The sequence below is a fragment of the Eucalyptus grandis genome, chromosome 11, assembly GCF_016545825.1.
Source record: "Eucalyptus grandis isolate ANBG69807.140 chromosome 11, ASM1654582v1, whole genome shotgun sequence".
NCBI lineage: Eukaryota > Viridiplantae > Streptophyta > Magnoliopsida > Myrtales > Myrtaceae > Eucalyptus > Eucalyptus grandis.
The window spans coordinates 13,291,352-13,319,194 of record NC_052622.1 but is presented as its reverse complement, the minus strand read 5'-3'; the positions used below and the strand labels follow the sequence as shown (position 1 = coordinate 13,319,194).

The 27,843-nt window shown below is 41.0% G+C and overlaps 4 protein-coding genes across 7 annotated transcripts; 2 read left to right on the top strand and 2 right to left on the bottom strand.

Annotated features, from left to right (window-relative positions):
* Positions 1-204: 204 nt before the first annotated feature.
* LOC104427261 (MLO-like protein 2) lies at positions 205-4,557 on the bottom strand. Its single transcript, XM_039305090.1, is given in 15 exon segments — positions 205-669; positions 820-948; positions 1,024-1,059; positions 1,258-1,340; positions 1,343-1,430; positions 1,529-1,569; positions 1,726-1,775; positions 1,899-1,987; positions 2,216-2,290; positions 2,689-2,777; positions 2,989-3,049; positions 3,244-3,360; positions 3,746-3,978; positions 4,224-4,281; positions 4,441-4,557. Coding segments are annotated over 15 exon segments (1,731 nt in total).
* A 2,918-nt stretch (positions 4,558-7,475) lies between these two features.
* On the top strand, positions 7,476-11,862 carry LOC104424955 (prohibitin-1, mitochondrial). 4 transcript variants are annotated; one of them, XM_010037507.3, is made up of 6 exons: positions 7,476-7,556; positions 8,390-8,601; positions 9,288-9,404; positions 10,246-10,416; positions 10,964-11,176; positions 11,315-11,862. In XM_010037507.3, the coding sequence occupies exons 2-6, from the start codon at positions 8,425-8,427 to the stop codon at positions 11,513-11,515; spliced, it is 879 nt and encodes a 292-aa protein (XP_010035809.2). In that variant the 5' UTR covers positions 7,476-7,556; positions 8,390-8,424; the 3' UTR covers positions 11,516-11,862. The 4 variants fall into 4 exon arrangements, with proteins under 4 accessions (XP_010035809.2, XP_010035806.2, XP_010035808.2 ...); XM_010037504.3 differs by having other exon boundaries at positions 7,484-7,556; positions 8,421-8,601; XM_010037506.3 differs by having other exon boundaries at positions 7,503-7,643; positions 8,421-8,601.
* Positions 11,863-20,197: 8,335 nt separating this feature from the next.
* Positions 20,198-21,126, top strand: LOC104424954 (glutaredoxin-C9). Its single transcript, XM_010037503.3, has one exon. The coding sequence runs from the start codon at positions 20,368-20,370 to the stop codon at positions 20,887-20,889; it is 522 nt and encodes a 173-aa protein (XP_010035805.2). The 5' UTR covers positions 20,198-20,367; the 3' UTR covers positions 20,890-21,126.
* Positions 21,127-22,267: 1,141 nt separating this feature from the next.
* Positions 22,268-26,175, bottom strand: LOC104424953. Its single transcript, XM_010037502.3, has 4 exons — positions 25,693-26,175; positions 25,173-25,288; positions 24,066-24,170; positions 22,268-23,225 (listed from the first exon to the last, which is right to left on the bottom strand). The coding sequence occupies exons 1-4, from the start codon at positions 26,096-26,098 to the stop codon at positions 22,566-22,568; spliced, it is 1,287 nt and encodes a 428-aa protein (XP_010035804.2). The 5' UTR covers positions 26,099-26,175; the 3' UTR covers positions 22,268-22,565.
* Between the last annotated feature and the right edge of the window lie 1,668 nt (positions 26,176-27,843).

The following is a 27,843-nucleotide window of genomic DNA, read 5'->3' as shown; positions in this document are numbered from 1 at the left end:
AGTCCATGAATTTCTTATCTTATCATATCCAGTTCTATTCCGTTTAAAAATCCGGACGACTAAACGCAACCTAAAATTAGTACTTTAAGGAGATCACTTCTGAGTACTCTAAGGTCAGTACTTTAAGGAGATCACTTCTCCGTACATTTAGAGTTGCTGCTATACCATGTACAGAAGGTACAGAATTCACATCCAACTTTGACGTCAGCGATCGAATCCAGTGAACTGATCAGAGACGCCTCCTTCGGTTGTCAGAGTACAATCTCCGGTCTGCTTTAAGTGTCCCGAGTCTTTCCAGCTCCTGGCAAAGGAGATCTCCCCATTGTAAACAACCCTCTTGCTTATGATCACTGGACTTTCTTCCTCAGTAATTTCATGTGTCAATGAGTTGAACATCGACGCACTAGAGATGCGGTGATATTGCAGTGCGTCTTCAGCTACATTGGCAGCGCTAGAAGGAGGGCTTGTGGCGGTTTCTGAGGTAAGTTCATTGGCCTGGTTTTGCAGGTATCTATCTGAAATCGAAGGGTCAGACAAAGATGGTCTCGAAGAGTTTATGGTTGAAATCGATCTGCTCTTTGAAAGCCTGTGTCTCGCATCCTTGTGCCATTTCCTGAGACCTTCCGCTACGCAGTCTGAAAACACAGCCTTTGTCATCCCGGAGCCCATCTGCTTAGACACAACATCACAAACGATTATGCAAGCACCTTGCAGACCATATCTCTACTCTACCAAACCAGTCTCGCCGTTTCTCCAGGCTGGATCTTAGAATGAACCATAAGTGACATGAATGAACCTCTAGGATTTGTGAAATTGTACCTGCGAGAGAAGCGCATAACGGGGCATTGTCACATAACCACACAGGATCTGCACTGCCACACCTATAGAAATCCTTATGGCAATGTCTTGTGTTTCTTGGTTGAAGCAAGATCTAAGGCCAAACTCATACTGTTATTGCAAACAGGATCAGCTAACAATCGAAACAAACAAACGTTTCAATTGACCTTGCTCGAAGAGACTTACCCATGTCCATGCAAAGAACGCCAGCTGAAAGGAGTTCTGCAACCAAATCAAAGAAGAGAAAATGTAACGCCTGAAGTTGTCTTATTTGTTTCTAGTTGTTGTCCATTGATGTCAGCAGCTAGACTCATGGAAGCACTCATTCTTTTAGCCCGTTATACTTTACATGGGAGTTAAATTGCTTGCTTTGTTCATCATATTTTTTTGTTGAAGTGATGAGACCACAGCAATACAAACCTGGATCATGACGAACTGGACGAGATGGAGGAGCCATTTAGGTTGTCTGAACCAGAACAAGTCGTCATTGGGCTTCACAAGACAGGTCCTCGAGTGACAGAATTTGCAGAGCAACTCTGCACGCACATTTGTGTTATTATCACTTGGAGCTTTGTACTGACAGCTAGAACAATCTGCAAAAGATGAATGAGGTCCAAGCAACAGGAAAGTGGTTCTCTTGATCAGATCAGCTCGTCACAGACAAAGCAACATGACAAACCACAGGTCGTACCACGAGAGGGATGAAAGGAAGCCAGTAGTAGTTGTAGAATTCTGCACTCAAATCAGGTTGAAAGAGTCAAGCAAATGGATAGCTTTGCTTCTGGCTTAGAGTAGAGTTCTATGAATTGAATACCATTTTACTTGTACATTTAAAAGGAGTTGTATCATATTCATAAGCTTTGTGCACATTGCAAGGTATTGTCTTACCGTGCGCACTGAAAAATATGAAGAATATGGAGAAGATCCAAATCCAAAATCTGCAAGAATGGTCATTATTACTTCGCCGTTTCGGTAAAACGATAAAAAATCTCATTCATTTTGTCAGTCAAGATGCAGAATCTAGTCTGAAGCCGGACATATAATTGGGGGGAATATTTCACCTGGTTTCAACCACTTTCTTGAAATCATCATCAAAAGCTCTGTTAATCAGCCTCTGAAAGTTGAAATCGCTACCTCCAGAGATATTAGCCTAGGAGCAAGTAAAAACAAAGAATACAGTTAGTCATTGAATATGGAGGTGATGACTCACAACTACCTATTTCATTTTTTCATTATCTCTTGAACTATGAAGTAAAAGGACTTTTGTGCAGTAGTGCTTCATCGACGAACTCTTCAAGTCCAGAAATCATTGCTACATCCATGAGTAGATCTCCAACCCAGAGTTGCCAATACAAGGTAGAAGAAGACATCCTCTTACCACGATGAATCCATGACGGAGAGTGAAGTAATCCGCTTTTGATATTGACCCTCTGAACTGTCGGATAAAACAGACCTTGAACAATGATAATAAAGAATAATTTCAGTCAGGAATTCGAAACAAAACTTGATGACGATACCATAAATCAATGGCCAGACTGAGTTTGGCTCTGTTGGGCAACATGATCATAATCTTTAATGTGTAATTCCTATGTTATACATCGTTCTGTATGCCTGCTGTAACAAATAGTAAGAATGCAAGTTCAGTTCATGTATCTATGGGACGATGGCAGCCTTTCCAACATGTTCTAAAGAATAATCCATTCAACGAGAGTGATAATTGTCTCTGCAACTTATATAGGTATCATGACATGTGAATGAAATTGCTAATTTCAATTATTGACAGGTCTGAAGTGCATGCACAAGTTGTTAACGAGGTACTCAATTCTTAGCTCATGATTACGGCAAACTCACTGGCCAAAGTAAAAGAGAATGGCGACTCCAGAATTTCAGATGCCGCTGCCCAAATGACATTTGATCCGTAAACTGAAATCTCCTTGGATCTGCAAGAAAATATAGTAATGCCGAGAGTATATCAAAATCATTTATGGGAATCATTGCTTCCCAGCTCAGCTCCAGTTTCATTACTGTAAGAGCAACAAATTTCTCAAAATAATCACATTTGATCAGAACATGAATATCTGCATCTTAAAATTGCAACTCTATGGGGTGAGATCAGGAAGACAAGGACGAGTAGAGGAGGTTGAAGCTTACCATGAACAATCTGATGCTCAAGGGTTCGAGTCTCTTCTTCCCACGCCTTCCATTTTGCCATCTGTTGACAAAACCAAACACATCGATCACTCCATCGAAACCATTCAACTCTGTCGCTAGTAAATGATTGGTCAAGATGGTGGCTAGTTCGGATCGTGCTTGAGCTCCACATTATTGGAGTCCATGAATGTGAGGACACAAGTTCATAATTTAATATGCAATGATCTTCTAATCATTTGCCAGGACGTTTATTACCTTGGCAATTCCCAGGTACATGGTAACGAGGCAGTAAGAAACATGAAAAACGGCCAACACCGAGATGAAGATGTTGAGCTGCATCACCCCATCCCTCGAAATTAAGGGAACCAAACCCTGAAAATTTGTCAACCCAAAGGAAGAGCATGCAATCAGTACAAAAAGAAAAAGATGGTTTATCTCCAACGAAATCTAGGGCTGGCAATGCTTCTGAGCATCAGTATTCAGGTTGCTCATTTATTAAAGTATATGTTATATGAAGTTCACAAATTATTCCGTCAAAAATTACTGGCATTAGAAGGTGCTTGAATCTTGTAAGATGAAAAACGTTAAATTATTCATGAGAGACTAGATGAGGTCTTTTTAACATGACTACATTAGTCCCAAGAAACTGCAGTAAGGCTTATAGACAATTCTCAATAAACTATGCGCGGTATTCTTCAAGGATGATGACAACCCAAATGGATGACTAGTTTCTAGAGATTTATCCTATTTTCTCCACCTTTGCCGTGCAAAACGATCCGTCATCTGCAGTTTCAAGTGAGGTGTTGAAGTCTGGCTTCAAGCCTGATGCTGCTGACAATTGAGTTGCAGAAGAAACAGCCGGTTCGGCAAACTCCACTGCATCCTTGCATGGAAGAAACGAGCTTGCCACGGCCTCCGTCACGCATATTTGCGAGATTGGTATCTCCGAAATTGTCAGAAGCAGCGATATGAACCCCATTTTCATCATTTCTGCACATCCACATCGAACGTTATAATTAGTTGTTCGCCGTATAAATTACGCATGGATGCTAACAAATTTGTAAGAATTGGTGCTTTGAGATGAACTACTGAATGTACTCGGTGAACAAATGCAAACCATCTCTTTTAAATGTCATAAAAACCAAAGTACATAGTCCTACAACAACGTTGTTGCATGTACAACTCTGTTTTGTGGAAAAAGGCTACTGTTACTGTTAGATTCATTTTCGACTGACCTGTTTTAATTTTTGCCAGAGCTTTATTGAGAGACTTTCTCCTCCTCTTCTTGAGAAACTAAGACAATCAGCAGAACCACCAATTCAATAACGTCAGAACATGAAGTTATCAACAAAGGAGAGACAGTACACAATATGTAAACTTAGATATGCTGTAAATTAGCACAGGAAACAATCCGTAAGTTTACTGATCTCCTACAGCAGTTGAACAAAGTACCTCAGCTAAGTGGTGAAGACCAGAATCGATAACCAAGGAGACGACGAAGAAGAAGAGGCAAACGATGGAGACTGCCCATGTTGGCGTCTCTTCAAGCCCACTGTTCCCTCCCTCCATCCTCTCTCTCTCTTTCTCTCTCTCTGGAGTTGATTCTGCTGGGATCCTGCTTTAACTTGGTTGAGAATGGAAGCCAGAAAGGCCAATATATATATGCTCGTACGAACATAAAATATGCATGGGTAAAGGTTATTGGCAAATCACTTTATTTTTCAGACATGACTAGTCAGATCAGACCACCATCACCATGTTTTTCTTCGCCGTATGCACCGTTGGACATTGAATCAGAGGACGGATCAAACGTTCAAATCCTGACATTACGTGCCAAACGTTGTATTTACAACATACTTCTTAACGTTTTCTCTCGCGTGTAAGTTGAATCTGCACTCTTTGATCCGTGGTCTAGTACCATATGGGACAGATCGTTTTCTCAAAAAATTAAGCTATTGGAAAGAAAGGCAAGAATGCTTAGGATTGTTGAACCAAGGATCAACTAGTATCACTTGATCAAGGGTGTGATGTCACGAGAGTTATTGCATAACACAAATATTGCATGAAAGACTTAAGACTCAATCTGCTTCAATATTACTAGAAAACAACATCTCAATACGGCAACATAGATCGCTCATTCATGTTTTCCTATGATTCATGAACATGACTCAAAAATGAATATTGTTTGATTAGGCTCATGACGACTTGCGTTAGAGGTCACACGGCACAACCGTCACTCAAAAGAGTTAACCTCCATTCTACATTCGGAATTCTCCTTAAAAACAAGCTAATCACCTCCCTAATCACCAGGATGTCTTGGGCGATACATAATCATCGTACAATTCTTACATACACATAATATAGTAAAAGGGGAAATTTGTTTTTATGTTAATCAACATTTTCTTTATGACATTTGGTATAAGAATCGTTTGAATGACATATAGATATACATCGCAGCCCCGTTATAAATTTTGATGATGCGACCAATGTAAACTATTACCAAATTTAATATTATCAACATTTTCATCATGTTCACCAACTTAAATTATTTTCGCAAAATATATAATTCTATATTTGGGCAGCACACGGAAAATAAAACTCGAAAATGACTTGACAAGAAGAAATAAAGATGACGCGTCAGCTCATGTGCTCGGATTCTATATAGGAAAGAAATACCGTTTTTATTTTAATTATTCCCTATAATAATAATAAAAAAATTGGAAAATATAGGCATAGCTACATACATCCAATCTGGACCACTACCGATTATTAAATCTTGACAAATTGATTTGCTTCAATAAATCCATTATCCCAACTCGTTCGCAACATGAACAATCGCATTAGCGATCAAAAAGCATTTGCATGCTCTAAACTTTATGATTCGATTACTTTTCCATCCTTGAACTTTAATTTTGCAATTATACAACTTTTTCTATAGATGTGGGGGAAAAACGATTGGAGCACTAAAAGTGAACGTTCAAAAAAGTTCGTAACCATAGATGCATTTAACCCAAATTCCCTGAAGAGCCGCATTCAGGGTCTGTTTATTCTGCGCATGACAATTTGATGCGGAAAATGTTTTTTTTTTTTATGAAATATTCGTTTGACCAAAGGGATTTTTAAAAAAACCCAAAAAAAGTCAACGAGCTTATCACATAGCTTATCATCGTCTGCTTGGTTGCGGTACTTGTCTGCATATGCGTACGGTCCCCTCCCATGAAAGGTGAGGTGGGGCTGCCGTACGGAAAAGTCAGAAAATTGCCAGGAATTTCGTCACGATTCCACGTCGAAGTCCCGATCACACGTTCCTTACCAAAGCCTCGCGGTGTCGTGATGGATTCGATTCGACGGACCTTAAATATTTAGGAAAAATGGCCGTCGAAGCAGCACGAAGTCAAAAGGTCCTGGGGAGGTGAGGTCGGCTTTGGGGATTTGGTACTGAGAAATGAATAGGATATTGTCGTAGCGGGTGGTGCGTCTCTGTCTTCCACTGAAAATACACATGCGTTAATCGAAAAAAAAAAAAAAATTGATCAGTACAAGGTCAATGGCGTACCCAATTGAATTCCGTACCGAGCTCCTATTCTTTCTTTAAATCGACTTTGTCGTGGCATGATAAGGAGGTGACCAAGTCTGCTTGAGGCCACATCGCTTGAAGACCTGTTTGTGTGAGCTTGGATAAGATTGTGTAGTTAAAAAGCCCAATTTGATTCAATTCAGTGAATTTCAACATGATTTCTCTTTTCGAGTTATGGATAGACTTGAGCTACAAATGAGATATAATCTAAGGGTTAGAGATTATTCGAACTCATCAACTGATTGCGTCTAGTCTCGAGTAATACCTAAGACTTGCGTTGAGTAAAGGAGGGGAGGGGAGTAGAACGAATTGAATCTTGAAATAACATTTGGGGATTAAATTTTGAATTTTGTGAAGTTTCAAATTTGGCTTTATATTTTTTTGACTCATGTCCCCTAATTAGAACTCCAATGACAAATATTATGTCAAAGTTCAAGAATCATTCATGTTATTTTTCCTCTCAAGTTCATCAATCAGGGCGAAAAATACTAAAAAGAGACAAAACCTCAAACTCTATAGATGCAATTGACTATTCAATAATTGCTTATCGACAATGTTCCATCTTTTGCAATTTCATCGGCCCGAATCTAGAGGTTGAAATCGACGTGGTCCTACCTTAATTCAACCAATTCACACGGAACGAACGATTGTACTTAAACGGTAAATTTACCCAAAAATAAGAACAAAGCTGTGTAGTATCACGTTGGATTATGGTAATTAGTTAGCTTAGCTTAGCAGCTTATTTAATGGGCTTTTCTTTTGTGGGTCGGATTTCATGGGCTTAAACATCTTCAAAATTCGATCGAAATGAAGGGTGGAAAAGAACCAAACTTGGCCCATTTTCCATATGAATCCAAGCCCACAAGCCCATCTCTCATCTCTCATCTCTAATCCGCAGAAGCCCTAAAACCCTCCCTTCCTCCATTGCCTAGCTTACGATCACAGCCATAAACCCTACAGAGCTCTTGCTTTTCTCACCACCAAGCCGAAGGTACAAACGAGATCGTGCGTTGCCTCTCGTCATTCTGCTCAATTTGTTAATTCCCGTCGTCGTGGTCGTCGTTGAAATTTGCTGAAAGTGAGTTCGGTTGTGTTTATTTGACCCACGTAGCAAATTTGAGGGTCGTGCGATTTTGGGGTCTCCGGAATTGAGTCGCAAGTTGGTTATTTTCTAGTGGAATCTTTTTTTCAAGCGTTGTTTCAATTTGGTCTTTCGGTTACTCGGTGGACACGGTAATAGCATGTGCTGTTGGTGGCATTTCTTTGCTGACCGTTCCCTTTTTTTTCTCGCCGGGTCGATCAATGTGCGTCGGAATTTCTCTCTATATCGTATAATGGATGTGGGCAAGATAAGTCATGTCATGTTATGTTATGTTCTGTGTTATGTCATGGTTGTCGGTTCGGCAAGTTCGTACATCTTAGGCTCATGATGCTGTTCGCCGAATCAGTTGAAAGGGGGTGCTGGCGATATGCCGTTTACGGTTGTTGGTGCGTGGAACGTTGGGCATTTGAGAATGTAGTCGAAGAGGATACTTTTAGGAAGTGGTCAGGGTACTCTGGATTAGCTTAGGGTCAGAATTTTGACCTGTTGCCTGGAAAGATCGTTGGCTTCACTATATTAGAGTGCATTGGGGTGTTGTCATTTGGCTTCCTTTCGTGCCGGGATTTATGATCGAAAGACGTTGTGTAATCATCGCGTCTGCTACTGATTACAAATGGGATTTATTTTGGCCCTAAGTGGACTTTTCTTTTAATTGCACCGTCTAATCTATTTGTTCCTTATATGAGAAAAGTAAATGGATATGAGGTTTGTCATCTTTGCAGGAATTTATGGTTGACTTTTTCGTGCTTATAGGAAGATGAATTTCAATAACATGAAAGTTCCAAAAGTGCCAGGAGGTGGAGCAGCATCTGCATTGCTCAAGCTGGGAGTGATCGGTGGTCTTGGCTTGTATGGAGCCACTAACAGTCTTTACAATGTCGAGGGAGGGCATAGAGCCATTATGTTCAACCGCCTAAGTGGTGTTAAAGAGAAGGTTACTTATTTACCTCCACTACTGCTTATAATTCTCTTTAATCTAACAGGATTCATGTTATAGTTTTATGAGAGTAGTTTTGTGCTAAACTCTCTCTCTCTCTCTCTCTCTCTCTCTCTCTCTCTCTCTCTCTCTCTTACATACATATGTATATCAATGGGAACCTGTAGATAGAAAACTGGTCATGCCTTTAGCATATGCTAATGTGCTTACTCTCTTTCCCTACCTTCGACTTGCATTCAAAAATGTTTCTTCATATAGTTTGTTTTCTCAACTTTTTTTTTCTATTGCATTAAGGGCGCTTGTCATATTTTGTTGCGCATGCACGTGGTTCTTACTAGGAAGGTGTTCTGGTCATTCTCAGGAATTCTTGGTACTCATTTGATGAAATGTGATACTTTACTGCTTGATCATGAAATGGATGATGGATTATATAGTCTTCAAATAGGGAGATATATCATTCAAAATTGACTCTCTCTTTTTTCTAGTGCTTCTACTGCTGTTCTCGATAAAAAAATTGTTCCAGGAAGGTAACATGCATGGGATCAGGAGATGGTGCTAAAGCTAGTGAATTACAAATTTATGACTAATTTAGAGGAGAGGAGTATAAATGATAGACCTATGGTTTTCTAAATGGAGGTTTGTTTGGATAATTCATCATGCTGAACTCACTGGTAATTTTACAGGTTTATCCTGAAGGGACGCATCTAATGATACCATGGTTCGAGAGACCAATTATCTACGATGTACGAGCACGACCTCATTTGATCGAGAGTACTTCAGGAAGTCGGGACCTTCAGATGGTAATTGTTGTTGCTTTATAATTGGTAATACACTGTCACTATTAGGCAGAGTAGGTATTTACGTTAGTTTTTCCTTTCAACTCATTTATATAAGGCCACCTTGTGATCTGAGAAAAGAGAACCTGTCTGACTATGAGGAAATTAGATCTTTATGAAAAGTCTGGCAGGCCTTTCCTAATTATTATGCGTGCATCAGGGACTGTCGGAATCTTCTACATGGGCATCTTTTAGTTGGTGATAGCAGTAGAAGTATTAACTTCTATTGCATTATAGATATGAATTGATTAACTACCAGCCACAATTATCAATGCATATGTCGTGATTGCGGAGATACATTGGTTTTCATGTGACATTCACCTCTTTTGACCATATTCTTCTTTTTTGTGTCGTTGACGATAGTAGATGGTCGAATCTGGTCTATCACTCTACCATCTTATACATGATTGTTCTTCTGGGAGATAACTCTCATCTTCCCCAATCAAATAAGGAAAGGCAACCAATTGTTGTCCTGAGGGCATGTAGAACCTTTTCTCACTCATTGTAGCTGAGGTAGAAAATTAGTCGTGATTAATGCCAGAAATGAATATCACAGATCATTTTTGCTTGACTTGTGCTGATTAAGTTCCCACAAGATTGCTGACGCACACAATTGTGGGAGCTTCTGCAGCAATGTTCAATTGCACGTGACTGTCAGATTTATTATATTGTTCTATGTTTGTTTGGCAACCAGTAGCTGTTGTTGCATCAGATTGGTTGTTCACCCAAATCATTACCCTTTGTTAGAATCATTTTGAATGTTAAAGCTCATGCCCATTGAAATTGAGCATCTCTTTTCATGTAGGTCAAAATTGGACTTCGAGTCCTAACTCGTCCTGTACCCGACCAATTGCCTACAATTTATCGTACCCTGGGAGAAAACTACAATGAGAGGGTTTTGCCATCGATAATTCATGAAACTTTGAAAGCAGTGGTTGCGCAGTACAATGCAAGCCAACTTATTACCCAAAGAGAGGTAACAAGCTGTTTTGGTTCTCTTCGGTTCAGCATGTCGATTTTCAATGTGGCATCTACATGCCAGAAAAAGTGAGAAATTGATGGTGATTTGAATCATCAGCTGCTGCTGCTTCTCTTACTGAAAGTGTGATTTATGCCCCTTTTCTACTTTCTATCCGCTTCGCCCTTTTTTCGGTGATCCTGGATTTGGTATGTACCTAGGATAGTAGCAGTGCCTGGTGTTTAAAATCAAGTTCTGGATTTCAGAATCTTAGATCATAAGATCTCATACCTCGGAGCAGATTCTATTTCCTTATGAAACTAATTTTATTTAAGTTTAGAAATTTGTACATTTTGTGATCTTTTATTATCTATGTATAGACTTTATTTTGATTCTACTTTTTGAGATGATACGGGCCCTTAAAGTAAGGCTTCTGTGGAGTTCCATTAACACAAAATCACTGTTTAATGTGTCCAGGGTTTGTTATTTCTCCCTTTGTTAAGGTCCATTCTTATCAATATATTTCTGTAACATATTTGCTAAGAATTTGGTTATCCTGTCTCAGGCTGTCAGTAGGGAAATACGGAAGGTATTGACAGAGAGAGCAGCTAACTTCAATATTGCATTGGATGATGTGTCCATTACTACTCTAACTTTTGGAAGGGAGTTCACTGCTGCCATTGAGGCCAAACAAGTGGCTGCACAAGAAGCTGAAAGGGCTAAATTTGTTGTGGAGAAAGCCGAACAAGACAAGAAGAGTGCCGTCATCAGAGCACAGGTATGAATGCAGATTCAGCTTGGGACTATTTTGGCCTGCTGAAATAACCTAGGCATGCAACTTCAGTTACCTCTATTCTCGGATGGTTCTTTTATTTCGGCCTTTGATTGATCTATTTCCTCTCTTGGTATGTCACAGGGTGAGGCCACGAGTGCTCAGTTGATAGGTCAAGCTATAGCCAATAATCCTGCATTTATCACTCTGAGGAGGATCGAAGCTTCAAGAGAAATCGCCCATACAATTTCAAATTCGAACAACAAGGTTTTCCTGAATTCAGACGATCTGTTGCTTAATCTCCAGGCTATGGAATTAGCAAGCACAACCAGTAAGAAGAAATGAGGGGAAACGGTTAATTTTCAATATGGTTAGTTTTAATCCTCCATTCGTCCAATAACAAGAGTACTTCCAACTGTGCATGCCAAGTAAATTTTCTTGACCTTCTGAACTCTGGAAAAGCAATGCTCTCGGGAGGGATATATATTAACTGCTCAGACAAGATTCAAACGGGATACCTCTATCTCTTTATTTGTCCTTTTGTTTCCGTAATTTCAAAAAGGTAGGGAATTCTTTCTCACCATGACCAACGAAGGTGGCGCTTTGATTAATCTGGTTGTAATCGTCGCTTTGACGAGGTGATTGTACATCGGCAAGTCATTTATTTAAGAGGTCGAAGAATTAACAAATCACTTGCTTTGTCATAGTGAGGCAACTGATTCGGCACATTAAGCGTTTCTCTCAATGATTGATTTTTTCAACTTGCATAAATTGAAACAGTAAGAGGCTCACTTGTGGAGCTGTAGATTGGCAAATGGAGTGACTTTTAATCGTTGCTCTTTTGGGGAGCAAGTCAGCTGTGAAATATCCTGCGCTAGTTGGGCGCTGTATCCTGTGACGTCGGATTGCCCGGCTTGTAATCCTGGTTTTCGATATGGTCAGGGATATTCGAGCAGCTGATTTCCCTATGAACAGGAGAGATCTATACTTCTGTGCAGTAGAGGAGACCCAGATCATCTTCGATGCTGACATCCTTCAACGTATGTTCACATTCTGCACCAGTCAGTTCAAACCAATTACAAAATGAAGTCAACATTGTTGAATATTTACTTAGGATCGGTTTGCTTGTCCTAGATGCTAGCCTAGAGATTTGAGCGTCAATGCTGACGTTTCCACAATATATGTGGCTGTGAGGAGACAAGTTGGGTAAGGCTGTCTTGCCAATGTCTGACGGGGGAAACTTTGTCCTAAATCCATGACTAGACGTAATCATAGAAGCTGGCTAGTGGCTATCGCGGGAATCATGTAGGACCCACATGAGCACTGTAATATTCAGCGGTTGCGATTGACTCGGTCAACGCAAAACCAGGGCCGAGGCCGGACTGTCCGGGGAGGAATCATGCAGGGCCCGCAAGAGAATCCCGCACGAGCTCTTGGACATTCTTGCCAGTGGCGGTCGACTCGGTCTCGTTCCTAACAGGGGCCGAGGCCAGATTTCTCCGGGTGGGTTGGAAAGGTCGTCGACACGATGTCACGAGAAAGTTAGGAAAGCATTCGATCCGAATTCGTGGCAGCAGGCTGAACCGTTTGATCGAAAGGGTAAGAGGGAGTCGGGTAGAACAGGGCAGGGAGAGTGAGAGAGAGAGAGAGAGCTTTAGGAAAATTGTGGCATGCGTTGGACCGCAGAATGATATCCCAGCAGCAATCATGGTCATGAGTAGTAGTCAGCAGTCGTACGATGATCCTGCTTCCATTGCAGTCCACGCCCCAAATTTGGTCGGTTGCTAGCTGGTTCCCACCTTCCCCACGCTCGCCCGCCCGCGCACGCATTTTGCATCTGCTGCTTCTCTTGACATCATTCTGTCGCCCGCAATTCTCTCTTCTTCGCTCCTCCACTGCCTGCTCTGCACTTTGATTGGTTCCTAGCTGCTGCGGCATGCCTGACGATATACCCAAGCGGTCCAAATTCGTCACCTCGGACAACTAAAACTTCAACTTCACGGGTGTCGTGCATGAAAAACAAACCCTCTGTTTTATGTCACCTTGGCTCTTGAATCCAATGTGAATAATAGATGTACATATAAGTATGTGTATATTTTGGCAAGTTGCACTTTGAAATTTTGGGTGGGAACGATAAATTTGATGGACGGTCCAATCCAAAAACTTAATCAAGAGACGAAGAGATAACGAGTTATGAGATGAATGCATGATTTAATATTTAAATATTCTACAAAAGCCAACATGGTATCAAGTATGAGGTCTTGAATTCAAATTTTTAAGAACTCTTTTTACCTTTCCAATAAATATTTTCACATTTAGTATTGGGTAAAAAATCAGATTAAGCATGGAGGGGAGTTATAGAATATTTAAATATCAAGCCATTTCAATTAAAATCTTAAATTTTTAGAAAAGTTGTTAGTGGTCTCACAGAAGATACCACGTGCATATAAATAGCATATGAATACACATGGAATTCGACGAATGAGGAGGCTGCACATACAAAATCAACCAAGGCAAAACCTACGTCACTTAAAATGTACGGTAGATGAAAAGATGTCATATATTTATATATATAAAGAGCATATGAATCACACATTAAGCAACGCGAGATGCTCTAACAAGATAAAAATGCCTCAACATTCATGGGTTCTTCGAATCGGGACAAGAAATGGGTGCGGAATCACCATGAAAAAAAATAGCGGAAAGAAAAGTGAAAGGCAAGTGAAAGCAAAAGAGTATATTCCCCAATGATGATCATCCAATCGGATGGGCACCATACGTAAGTTAAAAGAGGTGTGGAAAAATACCGGTGGCTCTGAGTCCACCGTTTTTCCATTCCATGACAAAATAAGGGTGGGGGTTCAGTGCGGTGCACGAGTCGGTCCAAGTGAAATCGTCTTTCCACGGCTGAGCAGGAATTGGAGGACGACGCCCCCCCTTCTTTTCTTCCGCGGCAAACGCAATTTGTCAAACATCGGTATGCGTTGGATTCGTTGTCCACCTCTCGTTTCGATTGGAAATGTCATCGGGCATTGCTTTTCTTTACGCAAAGGACGCCAAAAGCAAAGTAGGAGATGACCATATGTATCTTCTCGACGTTCAATAGCGATGCACTATACAAATATTGCGGCGGTCTGGTCCTCACCCGCCGTCCCACGTGACATATCGCCACGCCGACGATTTCAAGCGAAGATTTATCGGAATGACTAAAATGAAATTTCACGTAAAAATCCATAATCAAATTGGTAGAAATGAAAGGTTTAGAATTGGACTAGGATCCGGACAATAAGATTAAGAACGATTGGATAATGTCTCCTAGAATTATTATACACAATATACACTGTGTAAACTCGGACTTTGGCGCTCTAGCCTTTTCCTTGAGATGAAAATAAAGCATATGGAATCATTTATTTACTCTTTTTTCATTATTTTATTTTATTTAGTTTTGGTAAAGTCTTTTGAATTATTAATGGGACCACGCCCATAAAGAAGGTGCGACCTTTCTGATTAGACCAGCAAAGGAAAAAAAAAAAAAAAAAAGAAGTAGTTTTTGTTTGGGGCCCAAGAAATGAGACGAGACATGTTCATCATTTAGAGATGTGGCCAAATTACGTCATGATGTTGTCAGCACGCGGATGGTCAAAAGTAGGATTCTATCATCTAATATCGATGTGACTGCATCTAGAAAAATAATTAGTCAAAAATATCGGAAAGATGTGGGTCGGCATCCGTATTAAAATCCAATCAACCGACGGGAATTTCCAGACATTTTTTGAATTATTATATAGTTACGTCCAATAATTTTTCCCATATAATGCCATTAAGGAGAAATAGCTAGAGTATACCTCATTTTAACTTCAATGACTACTTATGTACGCCGTACTTTTGCAAAATATCATTGGCTCACATCTAAGCAAAATCCCGTTTTTACAGAGACCGAATTGCGTTCCTTTGCGCACCTCAGAGTTTTAGTGATTTGATTTTTAGTTGATTCTTTAGTGTTTATATTGGTGTGAATTTAAGGATTGGCATATCTCAAAAGAAAATGGCACTTTTTTTTAATACATGGACCAGATGATAGTAAATGTGAATGCGCAAATTGGTCTTCAAAGATTAATCTCGGTACTTTTAAAAGTAGGAATATATCCGCTGGTTGACAAGCAAGGCATGTTTTTGATATTTTTTCCTATATAAATTCATGTGGTTTAGGTGAAACACAGGCAGAATTTCCCAACCAAGTATCCGACATCTCTTAAAATCAATAAGTCCATAAATATAAACACATAAAATCATATGTTAAAATTGTAATTTTTTTTACTATCTTTCAATTTCTTTTAACAAAAAAAAAAGATCATGATGGAGATTGCATTTCATGCGGATTGGATTTTACATCTATTAGAAACCCATATTTTATTGGACTTTATTACTCGAATCTATATCGGCCCATTTAGCAAAGTCTAGCTAATCCATAAACAATCCAACTCATTATATGTAGGTTAACAAATGAGTCTTCAATCAATTTTAACACATTTAGTGTATATTTGGTAACCGATTAAATAGTAACTATTTATGTTATTTTGTTATTTAGAATTAAAAAAAATCCATTAAGTAAAATTTTTGTTCTTAGAAACAAATTAGTTTTCATAAACAAATTTGAAATAAAATCAAGAAGTAATAAAAAGTTATTTTTTAATTTTGGGAACAACTCGAGAAATAAGCCCAAACCATTTTCTTTTTTTCTCTTTCTCTTATTCTTCCGCTTTGGCCAACAACCGACTAGACAGGGTCCGACGACCTCTCGTAGTTGGGCGAGATCTGGACTATTCTAGCCATCATCAGGTAGGGCCGACCTCGCTTGCGAGTCAAGCCTCGCCCAACCACAGTAAGGCTCCCCTGAGGTCGGTGAGGTCGTCGACTAGAGAAAGAAGAAGAAGAAAAAAGAAAAATAATAAAATTATTTAAAATTTTGATGTCGTATCGAATGTAATAATATTTTTTTAAAATAAAAAGTTTGACAATTTCCAAACGCGTTCGACTATTCGAAACTCATTTAAGGAATAAAAAAAATTATGAGTATAAATATTTTCAAAAACAGAATGGTTAGCAAACGCTTCTTTAGTGATATAGATAATCAGTCTCAAAAAATTATTATATACATATGTATGTATATGTAAATGAAAGGGAGGGAGAAGGTAAAAAGCAAAGTGACATCAGGCACGTTACCCAGGATGGCGTGGGAACAGGTAGCGTTGGAGGCAATGATCAAGTCACGACAATCATGTCGCCGTGGTGCACGTGGCGGACAAGGAGAGGCCCGCCGCTGTCCCGTTGGCGGTGGTGCGGTGCGGTACGAGATTGCGTAATATCCGCGCCACGTCAGATCTGACCCCTTCTCCTCCTCCGCTGCTGTCGAAAGGGGCCGCTTCTGCTGGCGCTCTCGCTGACGTCACGCCTCCTATTCCCCGGTCAAAAGCTGAGAGCCAGCTTGGCAAAATCTCGCGCCAAACCCTCTTCATTATAATCCTGCGCTCCCCAAAGTCAAATCTCTTTCCAATGAGTAGACCCGGATTCGAAAATCGTCAAATCAAATAAAATTTTTCTCATATATCTATCTTTTCATATGAGAATGATCTCAACCGGCTTAATGTGACCCACGTGCTGGTAGATTTTTTAGAGTTGTGGAAAAATGAGGAGTGTCGGCTTGACCGGCGATTCTTGATTCGAGTAATCTTAAGAAAGTTCAAAAGGTAAAAATTTGAATGTTGTCATACGATATAGAAAAGCGCATCCTTAAATTCACCCACGAGATGCCGATTGGTCAAATTTCGCTAATTCATCCTTAATACATCTCTCTATCCTCATGGAAATGTGTGTTTTCTTATTTATGAATATCCGTTTAAATTGAGTGGGAGAGAACTCTCCAATTTGATGCCATTGGTTGGAACACGGAAAATTTCCAACATAACAACTATAGATCATACGTTCAAATTGTACAAATTGCATATAAGTTGGTATTGGTCAAAATCACTTGCACATACTAAAGGTTTGAATTTAACCTGTTCATTGGACTTGTATGGCGTTCCATACACCACACTCATGCCCCCTAGTTATTTGAAAAAAGATTGAGTTGACGATTCATGTTAGTTTATGGAATCCATCACTAGGTACTAATTTGGCAACACATATTACCAAATATAGTACAACACAATTCACATTTATAAGCTCAAGTTTTTCGATCAATTGATCATGATCCTATAAAATCTCATATCATATTTGAATAGAAATCTTTATTCTTGAGTTTGAATCTTGCGAGGTCCTTTTTTTGCATCTTTCATTATATATTCATAATCCTTAATCTTAAACCAAACTTTGGTTTATAAGCAAAGAGAAGCGTTGTGATATTTAAATATTGAATCACGTATTCATCTATTAATTTAATATCTATAGGAAAAATTGTTGAAAATGTCCTAGACCTATTGCATTTGAGTTGATACATTTTTTTATCTTTCAATTTGGTTAATTTAGTTCTAAATATTTCGAAAATTTGACAACATAGTCCATCCGGCCAATTATGACTGAAAATCGCTGACTACAGTGAGCATGGTTCGGGTGGGCAATTCCCACCTTGGGACCGAAGACCGCCCACTAGAGACTAGTTCCAAAAAATTGTAACCGAGACCCATCCATTGGTTTGATGGATCCACCCAAGAATCGGACTGTTGGTCCGATTAGTGAGTGGGTCCATGAAACTGGTCTCCAATCTCTATAAAATTGCATTCAATAAATAATTTTCACAATGAACATAATTTCTATTTAGAGCACCAAATTAGAGCACAAAAGCTCGTTCGGCCTTATATTTGGGTTGAATTGTGAGTTATTTATTTTGATTAAGGATTGAAAACTATAGAGCGGAATGAATAAATAATACTTGTTAGCTAAAAATTTAATTTCTTTGAAAATCATGGTACAATCCTCTTAAGGTTTCCCGACACCGGATATATGTGGAGAATTAGATTCCATGTCAAAAGTCCTAACATCCACAAAAGTTAAAACATTAATATCCAATTGGTTATCTCATTCCTCTATGTTTGTTTATTTTGTTTTGGTTAAAAAAGTAAGTAAATGGATTATTAGAATGAAAAGAAAAAAAAAGTAGAGGGTTAATCCTATTACGTCAATAATGTCCAATAACTACAAATATACATATATTTACATATATATTTAGTTAAAAACTACAAGATAATTAAGTAATTGAGATGAACTTTTTTTTAATATATTATTGGTGGGAGAGTAGGCGGTTCCACACCTAAAATTGAGAATTAGACCGATACTTACCGATTCCACTAAATCGGAATCGAGAACCTAACCGGCTTTCATGGGAACCGTCGTTTCCGATCCAGTCCGGTCCAATTCTGACGGCTATCGCTGACGTGAAAGTCAAGTGTTCTTTGTGATATGAACGACATTGACGTGAACAAATTATATTAATTTCATTAATACTTTTTTTAATTTATTATTATTGTTTGCATTATTATTTTATTATTTTTTGTTTTCTTCTTCTTCTTCCTCCGCCGACCTAGCCTTGGTGATCTACCAGTGAGGGTTGCTCTCATTGGCCTAAGGCAAGGCTAATCTTCGCCAGCCTTTGGACACGGTGACCCTTACTTGAGGCCCAACGACTGGCATAGAAAAGATGAAAAAAGAAAACAAAACAAAACAATAACATAAAAAAATCAATTAAAAAATACGAAAACATATTTTAAAAAATAATGGAATTTGTCCACAACCGTTCTATCCCATTCTTTTTTCTTTTTCTTTTTGGGGAAATCCCCTTTCCCGTACGCGTTATATACGCAGTGTGGAAGCGGCTGCCCATGATCGGCAAAAACCCTAACTGGTCTTCTTGTCTCGAGCCAAGAAACGTGCACACGTTGTCGCACACGTCATCGCGTATGCATGCGGTGTCGATAGGAGCTTCTGTTCAAAAGGCTCCAGCTTCTTGTCGGTCAACCCATCTTCGCCCCCCTTCTCTTCTTTTCTGACGTGCGTGGAAAAAACCGCCGCCCACCGCGTGAGCCCACATTACGCATGCACCAACGTGTTCCCCCCTGCCCTAAACAAACACCCGATTGAAAACTTCCTTTTGGCCAATTCGACTTACACTCAACTTAATATAATGGAATTTTACGTAATTAATTGCACGAGATAAATTATTTTATAGGGTTTTGATTGATTCACGTAATTTCTCGCCAAATTTTACTTTTTTCCTATCGACGAGTTTCGTCTTTATTTTGGCATGTTAACTTGCGTTTTTTCATCCGAATCAAAACCATTACACACCTTCTAAAGCCGAGGAATGCCTGCATCCGCTGTATTTGTACAGTATCCGACTCGATTTGGTATCTTATCATCGGGCCGATGTGTCTGTGAATATTGGATTCGGTTTTGAGTTGATTGCCAGATTTATCTGATTTAATTTGGACTTGTGTCGCCTAGGATAATATGCTCAATGCGGAATTATCTTAACGGTCTTTCCTCACATAATCTGTGAAAGTAAGATGCCATATATAGCAATGCGACCGCCCATCATGGAGGCACATGATTAGATGCCGTTTAGTAATTCACGATTTCGACACCGTTTCATGCATGCGTCCCTTTTTTTTTCTTTAAAAAAAAATAAAAATAAAGAAACGCTCGATGCCTCAATAAAGAAACTATCCATCTGAAACTAAAGCGAAATTTAAAATAAAGAAAATCACTTCCGCCGCGAATTTCGCTTATTTGGAATAAAATCAGCCGCATTACCGATTGTAGTTTCATTAAAATGCACTTTGACCACATCAATATCACAAGAAAAGAAAAAAAAATCTTTTTTTTTTTTTATTATGGGGAGAAAAATCCGAATTTTTGAGCGACACCAGTGCAAACGTCATCGACACGACCCAAAGGAAAAAGGCCAAAGCCTAACCATCCGTTGACGCACTCCTGCTTCTGGTCGCGTGACGTCATCCCTCACCCGCTCCTCTCTTCTCTCTCTACTTTCTCTCTCCTCCGTCCCACCATTTATATGCTCCCCCCAGCTTCGCCCTCTTCGCACACAACGCAAAGCGCGAGTTCCTTCACTCCTTCCTTCCTTCGATAAGCCTCACGCAATCGATCCCATCGATCTCACAAACCCAAGAGAGAGACCCGACATCATGCAGCAAGCGATCCCTTACGAGCCGTCGCTCTTCCCCGTCCGCGCCGGCGGCGGCCCGCCGAGGAGCCGCCGCCGCCGCGCGCTCCTGCTGAACCCGAGCGTCGTGGCCGGCGGCGAGCAGCAGCGGCCGGCGCGGCGGGGGGAAGACGCGGAGGAGGAGGAGGAGGAGGAGGCGGAGCAGGAGGAGCTGGCGGCGGGCGTCCGCGAGAGTACGCGCCGAGCGGTGGCGGAGAGCGCGGTGGTGGTGTTCGGGAAGCGGGGCTGCTGCATGAGCCACGTGGTGAACCGGCTGCTGCAGGGGCACGGGGCGAACCCGGCGGTCCGGGAGTTCGGCGACGAGGAGGAGGCCGCGGTCGTGGGGGAGCTGGAGACGATCTCCGGCGGCGGGAGAGGGGTCGTTCAGTTCCCGGCGGTGTTCGTCGGGGGGAAGCTGTTCGGGGGGCTGGACCGGGTGATGACGGCGCACATCACGGGGGAGCTGGTGCCGGCCCTGAAGGATGCCGGAGCTCTTTGGCTCTGATGGGGTCCCTGCCCGACGGAAAAGAATTTAATTGCTTCATTTTTTCCATTTCTTTTTCTGCTTCTTTTTGCTTATATAGAAGGGAAAAATTTGTGTTCCTCCTGGTTCAGGAGCAGTTGCATAGAAGGGAAGGCAATTCAGGATCTTCATCTTCTTCTTCTCCTCCTCCTCCTTCTCTTCTTGAATTTAGAATTACTGTGGAAAGCAAATCAGTCAGGAACAAGGTAGTTTCAGACATCATGGTGGTGGCGATCTTCTTCTTCTTCTTCTTCTTCTTCTTTCCTCGCGGTACGATGTTCGGGCCACTTTCGTTACCATCAAGTCCTTTGTGTTGTCGATTTTTGATTCGCTGCAATCGAATTCTTCCGTCACGGACGGTGATGATGGTATTGTTGACGTGACTCGCACCATCTTCGACAGTAGCGAAAGAAAAAATGAAAATTGATAGGGGGGAGAGGAAGCGGCCCCCTCCTACCACTAGCCAATGATGATGAAACAGCACTCGACCACGGCTGGCCGGCCGTGCCCCCGCAATAAAGGATTAGTAAAAATCCTCTCCACCCTTATCGACGAGGGCCGCGTGGCACTCGTCGGCCACTAGCGAGGGTCTGTTATCGAGAGCCCCCCACCACTGTCTCTCGCAGTGGTGGCCGGGGCCAGCAACGTCCCGCCGCTTCCGCTCATCCGATCACTTCATCTAATTTTATCTTCTTCTTTTTTTAAAATTTTGTTATGACATGTATTGTAGCACCGACCCTTCGATGAATAATTTGTCGTGCCAGCAATTTGATAATATATTCATATAGACGGGCGAAAAAGAGAATCAATTGCGTTAATAGAAAAATCACCTCGACATCAAGCGAAGCGAGGCCTATGCTGTCCGCAATGTCCATGATTCATTATCGGAAGTTGCCATGATGGATGTTCTTATCAGCCAGTACAGTGGATGATGAAACCGCCTGTCCTGTCCCTCATGTGCGTCTGTCTGTGATGTGATATCCGTGCTGTAAATAGGCACGCTGCGTTTGCTCGTGCAGGCCGACCAGGCCATTCGAAAATGTTTTAAATGTTCTCACAGGTGGGGCAAAGATCACGATACACGGTTGGTACTAAGTCGAATCCGGCCAACGCTTTACTGGCCTCTTGCACGCTGTTGAGCTCGGGTCGAATGCGTCTAAGATGAGCTCGGTTCATTGAATTTGGCCACATTGCCTACCAAGAAAAATCAGAATCGACAGTTGTACGCGCGGGTTTCATGACGCGGTACGTTATTTCTGCTTTGCATGGGACTTTCGTGATCAGCAGGATGGCGCGATGGGTCTGTAAGGTAAGAAGTACTGGAAGAATTATCACGGTTCAGGATCCGTCCCTCCGCGAATGAGACCAACTTGCTTAAACCATAAACATGACCTGTCCAAAAAGTCTTATGCCGATAGACAAATAAAAATCTGAGTTGTCGAACAGACTAAACGAAACTGACGCCCTGATCGATCATCTCGTCAGTCTTTTAAGTCTTAGAACTTGGCTAGGATGCTGCCCCGAAATGAAGGTGAATACTCAGGACTCCCAACTGTGCACTACAAAGCATTTGCTTGAAAAGAGAAGGATGATCATCCTTGTATAACAATTGAGGGGGATTATAGTACATACATTGAAGACCTCAGGCTAAATAACTGCTAAATGGTGTCTAACCATGAGTCAAAATCGTCCAATTCTTTTGATTTAGTGACAGAATTTACCTGCTGGGTTTGCAGTACACTCTGATGAGTGTTTTGTTGGGCAAAGTTTGAGGTTTCTTCGAGTAAATCATCGAGAAGAACATCAATCTTAGCAGAATCAGGCGCAGGTGCAGCCGCAGAGGAAATAAAGCCTCGCCCAGAGGCCTGTGGCATAGATGTCGGAGTTTGATCTTGAAAAGCAGGGGTGGACTTAGTGAAGCCAAAACCAGATGGTTCAGTCGACTTGGTTTCACCGAAAGAGTTGAGAAGCGCATCGAGCTCAGCTTCTGCTGCTGCTGCCTCAAATGTGGAGTTTCTCTTCTCTGGGTCTATATCAGATTTCTCGATTGACTGATCTGTGGACTCTATCACTATAGTTTGTCCTAAGCTAGAAACTTCGCTAGTATCCACAGAAATATTATCATCCGGAAAGTTTAATACTGAATCTGATTTACTTCTGCCCATTCCAGCCTCTTTACGTTCCTCTTCTTTTCTTTCTTCCCTATCAAAATCATCAAGAGCTGGTCCATCTAACTGACTCTGAGCTGCTGCTTCAGTTTTATGTGTCTGCATTTGGTCAGAGGCCTTTTCACTGCTCCCAATGTATGGGCCTGTATGCTGTCAAATCAATCACATGAAATGAGATTCTACTTCGAGATATAGCGGAGCAAAACTTGCAACCAGTGAAAGAGATGATATTAGCAAGTATTTGATATTTGTTGCTCGAGGTGCCACCATACACTTCAGGAAAAAAGTAATCGAACATTTAGCAGATCCTAGACAGACAAAAAATTCCTTTATGACTACCATGTGACTTCTGCAGTACATGAACCCATATCAACTTTCAGAAAGCAAGTTAAGATCAAAGAACCAGAAAGATAATTGTCCTGTCCTGATAAATTTAGATTCACAATACAAAGGCACCATATCTAGAGCAGGTAGATTTTTCTTAAATCCACACAGAGACGGTACTTTTTGCCACCAAGCACATGTGGGCAGAGAATCTCAGAGGTACATGTATCGGATACTGAGACATGCCTTAAATTTGCACAAGTCATTGGTATCTCATGTTAAAAATATTTAGAAGCCCAGTGTCAAGTATCTCAATAATTCTCCCACAAACCTTCCTTCTGCAAGAAGTAGTTACTTGTGGTGACTATCCAGAAAACATGTCATCATTAAAATCTCACTCTTCAGCAAAACCATTGTAACTAAAGAAGCCTTACTATAACCTTCAAATCATCCATTAAGTTCTTTCCCAAGAAATTCGAACTTCTAACCATAAAACAGGATAACTGAATCTTTTCTTTGCCAAGTGATTACCAAACAAAAATATGGAATGGCTAAAGTACAAATTCCATTAGTACCCAAAGACTTTGCCACATGACACTCACCATTCAATTCAAATAAATTCTTAAATAACTTCTGCAGATAGATGAGTTGAGAAAGGAGAAGTACCATTTCAGGCGGTAACAGATCTGGCTCAATGAAGAGCAGTTTAGCTAAGTCCACCTTTGCTAGTTGTTCCGCAAGTGCATTCAAGTTCAGGGAAAGAAATGGCGCCTGAATAAAACATCATATAGCGGAAGCAACAGACTAAGTGGAGGCAATTTGATAGAAGTGAGACAGATCTCATATTTGAAATGTAACAACAACAAAAATGAAAGCAGCTGGCATGAAGCCATAAGAATTCATTGAAATGGAGTGGAGTTTGTAGATGACATATCACACTGAAAAACTAGAATCAAAGACAAAGCATTAAGCTTATGGACCAGAAAAGTAGACGAAACATTAGTTTATCTCATTTTACAGATGCTAAGAGCTTGAACAATGCCTCCCCAAAATATCACGATTATAAAAAAATCCAGCCTAAGCTAACTTTAGGCAGAAATGTACTCTAGCTCCAAGCAAATCAGCTTACTTTAAAAGACAAAGTGTTAAGTTTTGCACATTAAAGAAGACGAAACATCAGATTATCTCATTTTACAGAAGCTAAAAGCTTAAAAAATGCCTCCCCAGAATATCATGATTATAACAACATCCGGCCTAAGATAACTTTAGGCAGAAACGTATTCTAGCTCCAGACACATCAGCTTGCATCAAACAAAATTATTGCCTGTGCTCCACTTGCCTCCCTCCCTCCATCTCTCTTGCTCTTTCTCTTAAAATGTACAGTCATACATCTTTAAAAAAATTACTTTGCACTTTGATAGAGACTATTAGTTAGGCAACGATGAGATCCAATTTGTCCACTGCTATGAAAAAGCAATCACAATGATCCTAACACACGACATCAAGAACATGTTTACTGTGAAGAGCGAGGCTGCTCAAATCACACAATGACCACACATTTCTCAGAAGTCATAGGGGGTTGAGAACTTGAGATAGAAAACAATTTAATCTACATGATCCCACCAAAGTAATAAGCAGAGCCATCCTTCCCCATACAACTCATTCCGAACTAACAAATTCTTTAACAAAGAGCCGCGTGCAATGCAACTAAAATCCTCAAAAGAAAGAACTTGTCAAACTAAGCAAATGGTGAAAGCAAATAAGGTCATGTACCTCATGACCTGAAGTTGCCTTATCATCATCCACAACGAAAGTGTCCTCATTGGCCCACGACAAGACCGCCTCACCCCTAACTGAAAGCAAAGTACTTGCTCCTCCACCAAAAAATTCTGCCAAAACCCGAGAGAAAGTTACACATCGAAACATAAGCCAAGATTTCGACGAGGGCCACAGCAGAAGTATCCATGCAATTCACAACAAAACCAGCCTCCCCAAAATGGTATAAATCAGTAATCTTTCCATGAAATACCACAATCATTCATAGATACATCCATCCACCGATGAAATAACTACACTTTCTTCACACCACCCCTCCTGTCTACAAAACAGTACCAACTCCTTCCAACGACTAACAAGAATCGCCGAAAACATCAAATTCAGTAGTTGGTCCTGATGCAGCAGGTAACAAATAACTACCCAAATTAACTTTTCAACTCCGAGTCAACACGGAGCCAGATCAAATGCCGAAACGAGCAAATGCGCACGAAACAGAAAATCAAGCACGGAACTTTACCGGGAAGAACATCACCCAAGGACACGAAACTATCCAGAACAGGGTCATCGGAAACGGACTGAGATTGAGATTGCGATTGAGCCTCGGCAATCAAGTACCCGTAATCCGCCCCTTTACTCTTCGGCGCCGGCACATCGGAGCCCTGAACCCCGCCACCCTCGGCGACGCCCGAACCGATCTCTTCTTCCTCCTCCTCGTAGCGGTCCCAATTCGAGGGCAGCTTCGGCTTCGGCTTCGGCCGCGGCTGGGTTTTCTCGGGAGTATGCTTCCCCGGCGCCGCGCTCGCGCTCGCCGCCGCGCCGCTCGGAGTCCCCGGCGGCGGCTTGGGCTTCGGGCTGGGATGGTGCTTCTTGCTGTGGTGCAGGGAGTGAGCTCTCTTCGATCTGGCCAGAGACTTCGTGTCCATTTCCGGCGAGAAAGATGCTTCGCAACCGCTCGGAATTTTCCCGAGAAAGTTTGCAGGCGACGGAAAGTGAGAGAAAAGTGAGAGAAACCGACAATAGACCCGACCCGAGTGCCGATTTCACTTTGACCCGACTTGGAACCGGATAGTGCCAAGGCCCGCCGCCCATCAAGAAAACAGAAATGCGGGCTTGCCTCTGGCCCAATCCGATCTGTCTGGACCCGCCCAAAGTGATTCTGGGCTTCGTTGGCCTGGGCCAGCCCATGGCACTCGGGCCATGATCAAAGTCTGCTATCTTCGAGGCTACAATCCATCTAAAATGCACATCCACTTAGGGTAATAATCCTGAGAGAGTTTCCTTAATTAGGTAAAAATAAAATAAAATTGAGGCCTTATTGCTCCACTTGCCGATTAGAACTTGTTACCTCTACCTCAAGTTCAAAATTAACACAAGGGAGAAGCAAATACAATCATTTGATCAAAGGTCGATTAGGGATGTGGGAGCATGTAAATAGTCAATTTTTTTTTTGACAAATTATTAGAGGATATGGCGATTTGCATCTATCTATCTATCTATCTATACCATATAGAAAGTCCAGTCTATTTTAAGTAATGTTCATGAGCTCGAGCTTAAGGCCGGTCTACATTAAAATAATGTGAATATCTCTTGAATAATGCGCAAATTGTATAGAAGAAAGAGGAGTTAAAGACATATCATTGCTCAGTATCCTTGAGATTAAAATATTGATATAAATTTATATGTGTCTAGAATTGCTGTCCTCCAAAATCATAAATATTAAATAAGTCACAAGATTACTCACACTTGTGCGATAAACTAATAACAAAGCAAGATCACAAAGTAAAGCCGTATCCATCTGGGGCACCGAAGAGATAGGTTATATGTAGGAGTCCTCTTTCCCCCAAAAGAGCACTTCTAAAGTATTAATTCATATAATTCCTATAACTAAGATCACAAAAATGACCAGGTGGCAGGTGTGTACACTAATGCATCTTGCAACAATAATAAGATGAACAACAGTTGCACAATGCACTAGGCTTAAGTGGTCAGCTATAAGCCACTTGTCTTATGTTGGCAAATTAGAGAGAGCTTTTAATGGCTTTAAGCAAGCACCAAAAGCATGACTTCTTTTGCAGCATTGCGGATCCTTAGTTATTCATTTAAAATTCATATTATGACATTTTAACTATACTTATATATGTAGAGAAAAGTACATTAGAAGTGCCAAAAGTTGTATACGTCACTTACTTTGGTGCCAAAAGTTTTCGTCAAATCATTTAAATGTTAAATCGGAGAAAAATGATCACTTTGGTGCCACCAGCGAGATATTCTGGCCAAATTAATTACATGACTTTTATACTTAAAAAAATGAGAAGTTACGGTGACTTTTAAACGACGTCGTTTTCCATCCTCCTTAAGAAATGACGTCGTTTTGCCGTCATATGTGGACAACCTCACAAAAACGACGCCGTATAGATCATATGGGGACTAAAATTAGGGTTTCTTTGTCATTCGCCCGCCATCGCTCGGCCATCATCGTTCGCCCGCCGTCGCTTGGCCACCGTTGTTCGCCTGCCGTCGCTCAGCTACCGTCATTCGCCCGCCATCGCTCGGCCACCATTATAGTTGCTCGACCAAGTGAGCGAGAAGAGGCTGAGGTTGTTGCTCAAGCAAGAAGTGGCGAAAAGAATAGGAGGTGAGGGTGGCGGAGGAGGAGGGAGATGGGGGT

Excerpts from the sequence above, each read along its gene's own strand:
- LOC104424955 (XM_010037507.3), top strand. The coding sequence starts at position 8,425 with ATGAATTTCAATAACATGAAAGTTCCAAAAGTGCCAGGAGGTGGAGCA. Across the intron at positions 9,405-10,245 it reads GAAGTCGGGACCTTCAGATG|GTCAAAATTGGACTTCGAGT; the intron begins GTAATTGTTGTT and ends CTTTTCATGTAG. Across the intron at positions 11,177-11,314 it reads GTGCCGTCATCAGAGCACAG|GGTGAGGCCACGAGTGCTCA; the intron begins GTATGAATGCAG and ends GGTATGTCACAG.
- LOC104424954 (XM_010037503.3), top strand. The coding sequence starts at position 20,368 with ATGCAGCAAGCGATCCCTTACGAGCCGTCGCTCTTCCCCGTCCGCGCC.
- LOC104424953 (XM_010037502.3), bottom strand. The coding sequence starts at position 26,098 with ATGGACACGAAGTCTCTGGCCAGATCGAAGAGAGCTCACTCCCTGCAC. Across the intron at positions 25,289-25,692 it reads CTTGGGTGATGTTCTTCCCG|AATTTTTTGGTGGAGGAGCA; the intron begins GTAAAGTTCCGT and ends GGGTTTTGGCAG. Across the intron at positions 23,226-24,065 it reads ATCTGTTACCGCCTGAAATG|CATACAGGCCCATACATTGG; the intron begins GTACTTCTCCTT and ends TTGATTTGACAG.